General features: G+C 38.9%; 1 protein-coding gene across 1 annotated transcript in view; it reads right to left on the reverse strand.

The window, feature by feature from the left end:
• The window catches only part of LOC122812025 (protein transport protein Sec24C-like), a 784735-nt gene that overhangs the window by 320824 nt on the left and 449772 nt on the right, over nt 1–14139 (reverse strand). Inside the window, exon 14 of the mRNA XM_044084258.1 lies at nt 1988–2084. Within this exon, the coding sequence (XP_043940193.1) occupies nt 1988–2084 (97 nt within the window). The remainder of the gene's footprint in view (nt 1–1987; nt 2085–14139) is intronic.

Here is a 14139-nt window from a genome sequence, read left to right on the forward strand (position 1 = left end):
CCCTGGGCAACTTCTTCTGCCTTTCTCCCTCGCACGAAAATGGAACTCACTTCCTCCCCACATCCGAATTACCCTGAATCTTTCTTCTTTTAAGACTTTGCTCCATTCATATCTATTGACAACTTGGGAGTGCTCTTGCTCTCACCCCTCCTAACTTCCATCCTATTACTCCTATTCCCACTCCCCCTCTCACTTCCTTCAACCTTTCTCTCTCTAAATTCTACCTAACCCTCACCTGCTTTTTCGACTCCTTCATCTTTTCTTTTACTTACTCCCTTTAATACCCTAGCTTGTGTAGGCATCTGCCTGCCACATAAGATATACTACTTACTCTCTCTTTATGGTTTTGTACTGCTTAATGTCATACCAAAAATCTTATTGCTGCTACTGTAAATAAATAATTGCTTTCTATTAAGTTGTATAGCATTTTGTATTAACTACTGCTGAGTTTGTTTTTGTAATGTACTGTATTAGCTCTTTGTATTATTTCTTGCTGATATTTTTTGTATACTTTGGAGCTTTTCTCCCTGGGCCTCCACTGAAAGGGCTCACCTTGGCCTGATGGACTTTCCCAGTTAACAAACTGCAAATAAATAAATAAAATAAAATAACATTCATAAAAAAACCCTTTAGATCATAATCATACACATACAATAAAGAACTTTAAATCCTCTATACTGTCATTATTGATGTTATGCTTCTGCAAAAGTGGAAGAATACTGCTGTAGGGGACAACTGTTTTACATCCAACGGTTTTATATCCCTGAGATGTTCCTCTATCTTTTTGTTAACCTGTGTTCTTGTCTGACCAATTTAATATAAATTGCATGTACATCTCAACCAGTATACCATAATTTCCTAATAACAACATTTAGCACTCAAAGTTTTAAAATAATGTCCATTAATACAATGTAAACTGTTATGATGAATGTATTTACAAGTGGAGTAGCCTTTACAAATATCCATATCGTCTTGCCCATCATACATAATATAATGGACCAAATGGCCCATCAAGCTAGGGAAATTTCTAAATGAGATCTTAAGATTGAAATTCCCCAGAATTTCACCACTCATTATAATATTCTAATACTGTCTCAATATTTATGAAATCTCCTCTATAAACGCAGCATAATGACTAACAGTGTATTATCATTTTGTGGTACAAGGTTCTCCCTACATTTTTTTTCCAAACATATTCTTATAATTAACATTTGTATGGTGCCCAACTTTCTGTAAGGAAGATAACCCATCTTCACAAGAACCCCTTCCTATCAGTCATTAAGCAGCATCCTGTGCTACACCTATAAAAGACCTCATCATTACAACAGAAAATTATAGCTCTCAAAATTATCCATAAGGGAGTCAAGGTATAAGATGAGTGTCATACACACTTTCAGCATGTAAAAAAACTGTTAACTGAAGGGGGACTTTCTAAGCATTGTTGTCTGTATGCATCCATCCTTTATATAAATACCAACAACTAAATAGTGCTTCTGAATAGAATGCCATTCATCATTAAAAGTTACACTATATGGGTTACTCTGTAATATATTGAAACTACTTAAATTCATCTTTTGAACTTTTCACCACAGAAAAAAATCATTAATATAATCTCTGCAGAAAACAACTTTCATCCTAAAATATGAATTCAAATTAAGAGACTCACTTTCAAACTACCCCATAAATAAGTTAGCAATAAAAATAAAAACAGGCTTTCAAGACTAAATTTCTACTATTTTAATGGTGAAGGTTTATAAATTCTTTCAAATGTAAGCAACATCTTCACTTAGCATTCTTAAATACAGACTACAGAGAACCTCTGCTTAACACTTCCTTGATAACACAGAAACATTTAATGCAAGCTAAAAGGACTACTAATGAGCCACAGAATGTACACATTCAAATGCCTGTTATCACTGGTATTTTTTGCATTTAAATGCATGTGTTCATATGTTCTAGCAATGTATTTATTACTAAGTGTCTTTACCTTTGCTGGTAAGCAGTGTCACTTCTACACTGAACCCCATTTCCGTCTGTAATGCTCTGTTCAAATCTGTGGCGAACTGTGCAGCATTCAGGTTAGCCTGTGAACAACAGAACAACCACTGACATTTGCAGGAAATAAATATCTACCATGCATTGCTTTGATATATTGCCCCTCAAATTGTGTCCTTTTATACCATAACATTTACTGATAAAGGAGATCCTACCCTGCGACACTTACACAAAAACTAACAGTGGGTGGGACGTTACTGACAGAAGGATAGACAGATTTTCATTAAAGCTGTGCAGATGTCCTACCCTTTCAACACCAACCAGTTACCAAGATTTAGTGGTGTGAAGTTCTTCATGCAGAATCACATACAACTAACTAAATAGGCTTTTTCCACTGTGTTATTTGAAACCACCAGTTTTAAGTCAACCCTTTACCTGGAATAACCAAACCCCATTGTAACGAGTGTATTTTTAAATATGTTCCTGTTTTATGGGACTATGTTGGCAGTGGTGGTTCAGTGAAAAGCAGAAGTGAGTCACTAAGATAGTATTTTGAAATTAGTTGAAGTGGGAACAAAGTTAAATGGCAGATTTGCTTCCATATCTCCCAGTCACAGGACTTTAACATTTAGCACCCAAGACAAAATGGCAACAGCCAGCTAGAATGGAAGCTCTTGCCCTACAACTTTTCTTTGAGTATGTTTACCACAGGAAGACCAGATTAGACAACCAGAATGTGGGTTTCTATCTTCTCTGCCACCTTTGACAACTTAAGAAGTTTGCAGACTTTTTTAACAGAATCCACTTCTTTCATTTTAGATGGCATATCACCGTGTTTAAATAAATATATATATATATATATATATATATATATATATATATATATATATATATATATAGCACACTGACTTATCAGGAAAAAACTTGACCTAATCCTCTGTGTCTACTCTACAAATTACAGTTTCTAAATTACTGCTGCCCCTTGGCTCGTAGACTACCTGGTCAAACTGAAATCTACCAGCTCATATCCATTCTGAATGGTGATGACATGTCGCCTGTAGAGACCTGGTACTAAGTTGAAATACTGTGATCGTGCTGTGTCTTTAATTGAACCCATCACTTAGGATCATCTCCCTATTGGCATTTGGGAAGCTGACAATCTATCCCTCTTCAGGGCTAAGGAATTTAACTATTTTACTAAAGGGGCAAAATCCACATATCTGAGAGATCTACCCATAAGGTTTCCCTTTCTATTCTACCTCTCAGACCTCCACATGGTTCGGCATCTATCTTTGTCACACAATACAGACTGATTCACATTACTCAGATGCATTTCTTTCCATTTTCCTATGTTCCCTCTTTAAAGCTATTATCATGCCACCTAGTCAATCCTTTACTAGCGTTTCTTTTCTTGACCACTTGTGTCCTACCTGCTCCTGCCTCTCCCCCTACCAGGAACATCTAATTAGCATCACTTCACTTATAAAATGAAGTGCAACCAATGTATTAGAATAAGCCTGCATTTTTACCTAATGTGTTAAAATGGGGTACAGTAGAGATATTTGTATCATGCATAATGCCATATCTACTTGTCACATATGCTAGTCCACAGTAGTTATAAAAATAATCAACAGAATACATTTTAAAAATCAGGATCTTATCCCACTCTTCTTTCTGTAATGCAAACTCTGAAACCATAAAGAGACTTGCAGTGCCAAAACAAAACATAACGCCAATGTTTATATCTAAAAAACAGTTATTCTCATAAAATAATACAAAATAGTCACTGAAACAACAACTACAGGCAACAATGATAACTCAACCTCAGCAGCTTTCCGGACCACTGAGGTGTCAAAAAAGGACCATTCAGCAACCTGTAGAACAGTCGTCAGCAACTAAAACCATGAAATAATCCTCAAAGATGTCATTAGTGGGTCAACAAACAAACCATTAAAAATGAAAAATAAGAGTAACAGAACTGAGGTACAAAATATCATACAAAGCATTGTATTTAAGAAACATAAAAGATGCAACCTGGTGAAAAAGAAATACAAAAGTGTAAACTAAGACTGGAAAAAGACACAACTAAATTTTACTGAAAAAAGAACAAAGATGAAATCTGGATATAAAGTAAGCAGAAGCATGTTGACTCATCTAAAAGTCAATAAAACAGAATTATTTGAATCAATTTCGCCAACACTTCTGGTCTCATAAATTACTCCAACCCCATATTTTTTTATATATTTTTTTTCCTATTTCATCCCTCCCATCAAGCCCTGGTCACGGCCTTGTTCATTCTTTCTCCATCATCAGGCTAAGAGTTGGTATTTTGAGCCATAAGGGATATTTTTTTTTCCATTTGCTGGTTCTAGCTCCTAATCTTGTGCCAGATGTGCACACTCACATGTACAAGTATGTGATGTGCTTTCCCCATTGAGCATGTACATCCTCACACACACATTCCAGAAAAAATACCAGACTGGTGCGCCCATTTAGAACCAAGCATATGTTAATGGCCCATTTGCTGCATGCCATGCACCTCTCAATCTCTCACTCCAGTGGCTGCAGGCACTACAGGGAACTCGACAGCCCTCCTCTCCCCAGGATGGGTAAGCTGGCGTTGAGTACTCAAAATCACCCTTCTTGTTAGCTCCACCAGCTCCTAGGTTACCAGTTAATTCCGGGACCTCTTTGCCAAACTAGAGCTTTATTTCTTTACTCCATGAAGCTAGTCCTCTACCAACCAAATGTAGCATACACCAAGGTGCTACTACACTAACTCAATACACACACACACACACACACACATATATATATATATATATATATATATATATATATATATATACATACACACACACACACACACACACACACGTAAAACATGTGTGTGTGTGTGTGTGTGTGTGTGTGTATATTTATATATATATATATATATATATATATATATATATATATATATATATGTATATATATATATATACACACACACACACACACACACACACACACATATATATATATAATATATGCACAGACACACACACACACACACACATTTTATATATATATGTGTGTGTGTGTGTGTGTGTGTGGATATATATATATCTATATATATATATATATATATATCTATATATATACACACACACACACACACACACACACACACGTAAAACATATACATATGTGTGTGTGTGTGTGTGTATAATTATTTATATATATATATATATATATATATATATATATATATATATATATATATGTGTGTGTGTGGTTCTACTGTGTATTATGGAATTCTCACTTACCCTAAAATTACATTCATGTGATGACTAAGCCAAAAACTTATTTTAACGAACACCTAGATCACCGAACTTGGCCACCATGAAAAAAATAAAAAAATAAATCAAATCAAACCCACACACTCCCTAACTAAATATACCACTCCAAGATCGCACTACAGTGGGGAAAAGGGCATAGTTCATCATGGTGGCCAAGTGGTTAGTTTCCAGGAGTACAAATTCGGTGATCGGGTGTCCGTTAAAATAAGTTTTTGGCGAAGTTGTCTCTTGAATGTAATTTTCAGGTAAGTGAGAATTGGGTAATATCAGGTAGATAAACACACACACACACACACACACACACACACACACACATATATATATATATATATATATATATATATATATATATATATATAAATATATAAACAATCAGCTCATTCATCTCTTGCAGGGCAACAGACAATCACAGAGGCCATCATTCTGGAAGCCATCAGGGTTTTCTGGCACCCAATACCAGTTTAAAAACTATGCTGATTGTACTAGTAAAAATTTAGTTTATAAAACAGTATGTCAAGCATGTGCAGAGTATTATGTTGGTAAGACCAACAGCACATTGAGCAAGCATATCTATGAACATATATTTGGTATTAGTAAACAAAAAAAAGCACTACTGCATTAGTAAAACATGACTGAAAAGGATACTAAACATATTTTCAGGTTCCAAGTACAAGAACTGGTATATTTAAGTAAAAGGGGTAGAGACTTAATGCATCCAACTGAAGACATAGAATTCAGATGGATGTTGGAATTAGAGGTCTGCAAATGTCCATGGTCCAATGACTACATTTCTATGAAACCTATTTTGAAGGAAAGGGCACTGAATCATTGAACATTTTAGCATTTTTGAATATTTATATTTATTTATACATGTGACTATATATCATATTGATTTTGCAATGATAAAACATTAGCATGCCAATCAATTATGTGTTTTATGCATTGTGTAGGTTTTTAACAAAACATTTTTTTTGTATTTTGTTTATAACTGTGATGGCACTGATCATGTGATTTTAGGAATGTTATATTAGGCAGTGTTATTTGTAATCGGCAAAATACCTAACAAAGCTTTATGTGAAAACACATTAATGTCTCTTTGTATAGTGTATTGTGCTGTATTTTTTTTTCCTAAAAAACAAACTCTCCATTGATGACAGACACAGGAGCCCATGCCACCACAAGGGCTGACTATGCTTTCCCACAGCACTTAAGTGCTCCCACCAGCATGCTGTGATGGTTGCCATCATAAGCTTGGTAGACCAAGCCCACATATCCAGTCATGACTGTTTTGCCTGCAAGCTTCTGCATGCAAAACAGCTACCGGACCACCAGTCCTTCCCCCCACTGCAGGTGAGCTGGTGTTTTATCACTTTCTCCTATCCTCCCTTGCCTGGATCTTTCAGTATCCAAGCCACTAATGGAGCTTAGATAATTTCAGCTGTAGCCAGGGCTTTATTCTTCTATGCCACTGGGAAGAGTTAGATCAGAATACATTTGGTTGGGAGATTCTGGGCAGTCTTACTGTGCTCAGAGGGTTCTGCTCTCCCCAGCCACACACAAACACACTCAGACACATTCTGATTATCAAAGGACAAGAAGAAAAGGACTAGTGAATATTTTTTTTTGGTCAAATCTTACTTTTGTAAATTGCAGTGAACATAAGATAACTTTACTAAAATGATACACGGCTGATATTATAAAGAGTGGGACTGGTGAAATATGAAAACACTGACCATATATTTTGATCACTTTCCTATAAAAGAAGGTGAACATCAGATACCTCCAGCTGTTCAGTAAGGCTGCTGTATGATAAATGAGGAAGGCAGACCAGATCCACCACTGTTACAAATAATATACGTCTCTCTTTTTCCATTTTTTCGGTTGAAAACGCAAATCATGCTGTACAGGGTCAGTTTGATCAGTGCATCTAGCTAGTTAACAGACATACCACAGATGCGTATGCCAGAGAACTTTACAAAAGTACAGGACAAAAACATGAGTGCAGACTGCATACATAAAACTTTCCCAAAGGAACACCAGGAAATTGCTTACCATTCTAAATGCTGAAGCACCAGTACAAAATGAACAATAAACACCGGGAATGGATACATGGAATGTCTATCCATGAGTGAAGTTTAATGCTAATCTGTACAATACTGCTTAAACAGTCAGGTTCATAATAAAGGTGGGGAAGGTCTTAAAAGCATTCCTCAAAGAAAAGATGTGTAGCCACCAAAAACTAATCTGAGTTAACAGTATGCACTACTAATAAGCACTTTCAAAGTGACCATAATTTAACTCTATGACTATGGTGTATGACTGACTCTATGCTATGGACTATGACAACCTTGATTTCAGTCAAATTTTCAAAGTGATCCAAGAGAAAGTTTGTTATCTTGTTAAAAACACAATGTTAAACTGGCAGATACAAAGTGAACAAAGGGATGTTAAATAGAATACTGTCATTTTTGGAAAAGGAGTCCATTGATAAGCCACATAAACGACAGTTCCAGCATCAGATTTATTTTTTTCTTGAACTATAATAAAGGGACAGAAGGCACAAGTATACTTGTGAAAAAGTAGACAAATGTTGATGCTGGTGGGGGTGACGGTAACATCAGGAAATATGTTAATAAGCTGCAGCTCTGCTCCAAAGTATTGCAGTTAACATACAATGGTAGCCAGTGTAAGGTTATCCATTCACAGTGTACAACCTAGCCAGAAAGCTAGCCACTATAACACAGAAAGAAATTTTACATTTTTGTATAACAGATGATGCAAAATCACTAAACGTTCAGAAAACATAAAGGTACTAGACTAGTATTTGCTGTTTGCAGCATGGATTTCACAACCTCCAGAAAACTGTGGACAGAGCTGGGCAGAGGTAAATGACCTGACAACATGGTATTGACCTTTCTAACACCCTCTTCCAATTTAAAAAAAAGCTGGAACTATGACTACTGCTGAAACTTCAAAGCTGTGTTTTCTGACCTCTGTCTTTTACTACACTCTCAGTCCTCAAACTTCCCACCACTTCTGAATCTCTTTTGTCTTTTATTTTATCTTATTTATCCATTACACTTCACACAAGTCTCTGAAAGGCAGATTCACAAATTCCTTAGTGTAAAAAGTTGAGACAGTGATGGTCTTTCACCATAGTTTCTACAATTCTGTGAAGATTTTTTATGCAAACTGAAATGGCACCCCTACTAAGCATTGCATAAATTCTCTGCTACAAAACTGCAAAGAGGATTATAAAGTTAACAGAATAGAGTGGGGATTCATCCCGGGTGAACTTGGCATACAAACCTCTACCAAAAACAAATGAGTAAACAAAATAATTAATATTTGCTCAGAGTTTAACCCTTTCCATGCTCAACTCTCCTGTGCCAAATAATCTTACAGACGTCCAGATGGTCAAATCCCATAACGCTCTGGAGTTTTTGAGGTCAGTGCATGTCAACCCAAACAAGACAGCAAACAAACACTGTACCTAAATCTGGTGCTCAGATGAGATGGGGAGATACTTCATTAAGAAAACACAAAATACTGAAATATATTAGTTCAGCAGAGTTATTGCCAGAGCACTATACCCTCAGAGATCATCTCAAGTGCCAAGAGTGAGATGAGTAAAAGAGTGCACATTATAAAACACTGTAAAACTATGAGCAACACGTCTAAGAAAAAAGAAAATCTCAGAAATGAAGGTCAGAACAGTTCAATTCCTCCACTGAAACAGCTGTGTTCCCTAATGGCTTAGCAAGAGAATCCTGCCCACACAAGAAGTGAATTTGCTTGTATCTTTTGGATCAGTCAGCTACCACATTTTTAAACAATGTGGTAAATGCATTATGTTACTGGGAATGCAGACCTTAGGGAAAGAACTCCAGAAAAGCTGCTGTCATTCTAGCAATGTACAGGGTAGTGCTAAAGCTGGACAAGGAGTACTGTGTCAGGTACTGACGGCCACACAAAGGAAGTGAAGAAGTATGCAAATGAAAGGTTTGTACTTACCATAACACCAGATCCTTGTCGTCCTCTTCCATCATCCTCAACTGATCTGATATTGGCAGCTCTCAAACTTTGGATCCAAGACTTAGGCTTCTTCCTTTACACATAATCCCCTCCACCACTGGAATACCTCAGATCAAGTCTGCCTACCTTCTAGAGAAAAATATATCAGGAACCCTAAAACACACGCACATATATCTGGAATACAGACCATAGCTGTAAATGACACAGTCAAACTATAGCCAAAGAAGAAAATGACAACTTGGTAGGGGAATGGACAGAGTGAAGTAGATGAGGACGGAAACGGACAACATGGATCTAATGTTACGGTACGTACATAAGTTTCATATCTGATGTTGTCTCTTCCATCTGTACTCAACTGATAGGACAGAGTCCCCAACTACTAAAAACCTTCGGTGGTCTCATGGAAAGATATTCCAGAGGATGGTTGAGCCAAAAGAAGCCCTCGCCCCAGACAATAAATCCAGCTTGTAGTAAGCTATAAAAGTATGCACACTGGACCGAGTAGTTGCTGCACAGATATCATCAACAGGTATCCTTGAAAAATAAACTGTAGAAGGGTCAACTGCCCTGGTAGAGTGGGCCTTGGGACTACCAGACAATGTTAGACCATCTTCTTTATATACACATGTGAAATACATTTAGACAGCCACTTTTGACACCTCTTTTCCCAATATGACTGAAGAAAATTACAGAAAAACTTGGTCTATCTAATAGCCTTGGCATGGTGCAACTAGAATCTGAGTTGTTGATGAACATCCACTAGATGTAAAATATATCTCCCTTTAATGGAAAGTTGTTGAAAGAAAACAGGGAGGTTGATAGTTTGATTCAAGGTAAACTATGGAGCCATCTTGGGAAGAAAGGTAGCGTTAGTCTGAAGTGATACCTGGTCTTTATGAAAAATCAAGTTATGGTGGTTTGCAGGAAAGGGCTTGGAACTCCAAGATTCTTTGAGTGGAGGTAATAACCACCAGAAAAAGAGTCTTCCAAGAAAGGTATTTCAATTCAACTGTAGCAGCAGGCTCAAAAGGGGGTGTTGTCAAGGCCTGGAGGAGAATGAGGGATGAAGGAGAAAAGTAGCCCTTAGAAACGCTTTGGATAACTTCAAGGAAGCAATGGGAGTCTATTTTTCCCCATGTGAAAACTTGAAATGGCAGCTATTTGAACCTCCAAATGGTGAAAAAGCTTGGACTAGCTTACAAATGACCAGCTAGAAAATCTAAATAGCAGGGAGACGGGCTGAAAGAGGATCTATATCCCTGCTAAACTCCCATATAGAGCTTTCTTCAATTTGCTTTTTTACATTTTCCTAAAAGAGAGTTTCTGTGAAGATGCCAGAATATGCACAACTTGAGATGAACACCTGGACTGTATGGCCATCATTGGAATTGGAGAAATCATGCAGTTAACCTCAGGGTTGCTATGTCTGGATACGACATGCTGGACAGGTAAAAAAGAAAGTCCAGAGTGGGTGTATCAGATGATCATATTGTCTGTCTGGATTGAAATCACACCTCTGGGAGGGACTCCTGAAAAGCTTGCAACTCTAGGAGGACTGCCCTCACCTCTGGGACATTGACGAGATGACTGGCCACTGTTGGGGACCTTGTACCTTGGACTGTCTTTTCCATAAAATTGTCCCCATCCCAAATGGGAAGTGTCTGCACTCACTGTGGCTTGTAGGGATGGTAGAACAAAAGGGTGAACTTGTGAAACGGGGGAGGGGTGCCTAACCACCACTGAACATTGCATCTGCAAATGGTGGTGAGGCAAATGAGAAGGTGCATCAGTTGACACTGAACTGAACACTGAACTGCTAGAGTCCACTGAAAAATGTTTATGTAAAATCTGGCTTGAAGAACTAGGGTGATATAGGCTGACACTGACCATAGGAGCCACAATATGCATTGGGCCGGAGTTTTTGATAGGAGAGGACTGTTCATGTTTTTTGTCAGAGGGTGGAAATTTTCAAGTCTGGCAATTTGACTATCTGCAAGGTGGTATCCAGCTGGTCCCTAGTGAACTCCATTACTTGGACAGGGGCTAATTTTGATTTTGCCATGTTGATTGTGATTCTTAGACGGGGGCAAAGCTGGAGCAAGGAGTCCCGGCTTGAAGTAAAACATTCCTGGAGGAAGAAGTCACAAGCTAGTTGTCCACATATAGAAACACACGGAACCCTTGCAGTCTGAGGTGAGCAGCAATCACTGCCATGCAGTTGGTGAACACCCAGGAGACTGTGGTGAGACCAAAGAGCAGGGCTTTGAACTGGAAATGACTGGGTTCCAGCTGAAAGTGGAGGAACCTTCTGGAGCATCTGTCTATCTTGATGTGGCAGTAAGTATCCTGAAGGTCTATCGAGCACTTCCAGTCCTCCAACTCATTCTCTCCAGTACAGCTCTTTTCAGTGTGCACCTTTAACTCCCAGTGGGTGTGGCTTGAGCCTTTAAACAATGAAGTCACTTTACAGTTCTAACAAATACTCATTGACAGAGGTCAAATATCAATACAATTGTAAAAAGTAAAAAATGCACCAAGATAACACAGAGCTGTGTGTTATCTTGGTGCATTTTTTACTTTTTACCTTTCATTTGGATTTATTTCTGCACCAAGGTTTTACCAAACACGGTTTCTTTGGTTTTCTATCAATACAATTGTGTTTGCAATCATGTATCTTCAAGATAAAATATTCTGATACCTTGTATACAGCATGCTTTTGGAATTATTAATGCAAATATCAACACACAACATTTGACACCCAGAAGCGCAGTAGGAGGTAAATGTAGAAATGCCTGGAGGCACACTTGGCTGTAATGAGTTAAAAATAGTAGGATGGAATGAACTGTGACCATATGGAACTTTGTCTGTTTGACCATGCAGAACTCTGTCTGTTTTACATATTGATTTAAGTGGCTAAGGTCCAAGAGGGGCCTGAGGTCCCCATTCTTCTTTGGTATCAAAAAGAATCTTGAATAGACTCTTGATCCTTGCTGGTCCAGTGTGACCTCCTGGATGACTCACTTGTCTAGTTATTTTTTTTATCTCTTGTGCTACAGCCTTCCTCTGCACAGATGGAACATCAGGGTGTCTTTCTGAATTGGGAGGAAAAGAAGGACTGGAATTGTGTAGACTCTTGTTATGCTTCTCTGCACCCAAGAATCTTGAGTGATGGCTGTTCAGTCTAACAGGTGCACAGACAAGTGCCCCCCGCCAACTATCTCCAGAATGCAGCACTCAGTTAACCCTTCAGGATCCCTGAAATGGACTGTCAGAGAAGGGGCCCCAAAACCCTTGATTCTGTGGACCACCTTTGCAGTGAGGGCAACATCCATTGTGATTATTCACCCTCTTCCTCTGGGAGGGTCTATCACTAGAAGGATCAGGAATAAACCCTTAAGATTTGTGGAACCACAGTGTCTTGCCCACTTTCTGGTTCCCAGAGAAGGTCCACTGGGGGGAAGAGAAGCATATTCCTGCTCATTTCTAGATTGCATCTCTTTCACCTTAGGTCCAAAGAGAGTCGACCCATCATGGGGGCATTAATGAAGGACATTTGAAAGTGCTCCACATAAGCAAAGAGATGCATCCAGGCATGCTGGCAAACAGCTATGCTGGTGGCCGTTGCTCTCGCCATGCCATCGATTGCATTGGCAATAAGGAGCATGGATATGTTTGAAAGGGACTGGAGGGTAGCCAGCTGCATTTTCACTGATTTTCAGGCTTCCACAGATAAGAACCCCAAGAGGGACATAAAGAGCTCCTACATCAAGTTCCTCTGAAAACACATTACATGAGCCAGGTAGTTCAGTGCCCATAGAGTGAATGTAGCTGAAGTGTACACCCACTTTCCAGATCTGTCCAAAGTCCTGGACTCTCTGTTAGGAGGATGGGGGATGGACAGTAAGCTCTCCTCTGTGAGCTCATTCCTGGTGGCTGCTGCATGTAATCCACCACAGGACCCTTGCTTCAGAATGACATATTCTTTGGGAAAACTAAAACTTTATCAGGCTGATGGGAAATTGATTCAACCACATCCAGTTCTTTCCAAGTCTGCCTTGAAACCAAATCCATCAGTTCATCCACAGGAGGGATCTCCCAAGAAGTAGATGGGCCAGTTCCAAAAGTCTTGAGGAATACTGATTTCTTCTAGGAGAGAGCATCAGTGGACCATCCCCCTTCTGCCTTAATAACATTAACATCTCATCAAAGGAGACATCTTCAAGAGGGGGATCTAGGGAAACCCTCTCCTCGTCAAAATCCGTATCCTTGGTGAGGGACTGCTGAAGGGGGTCCAAATGCCTCCTTTTGCACACATGCTTTCGGTATGCTTCCCACTGGGATGCTGTGGGGGAAACTCCAAAGCAGACAGGGAGTCCCAGTACAAACTTGTCTAGAGGGCTTGATGGGATGGCTGTCCTGAAGTGGCAGAAATGTAAGGCAGAGGACCCAAATAAGCTAGCATGGGAAGGGACAGCTCTGAGCAGGAGAAAGATGCCTGCTCTCTAGATTAAAATATGAACTCTCTCAAAGGCTTCAAAAGCCAGAGCTGAAACTGGTCTTGAAACAGTAGTTCAGAAGAACCCAACAAAGGCATGCTCTGAAGCTGATGCTGGAGATGAGTTGTTCATATTTTAAGTGCTGAGTGGGCGGAACAGATACAGAAGGTTCAGAGTCGAGCCTGACACCGGCACTCTCCCATTGGCTCTGGGACCCACTGAGATCAGAAGCAGTCATGAGTCAAATGAGTCAGAGAAATTGTCAGAGTTGA

This window comes from Protopterus annectens, chromosome 9.part0 (assembly GCF_019279795.1).
Source record: "Protopterus annectens isolate FY-2018-M chromosome 9.part0, PAN1.0, whole genome shotgun sequence".
NCBI lineage: Eukaryota > Metazoa > Chordata > Ceratodontiformes > Protopteridae > Protopterus > Protopterus annectens.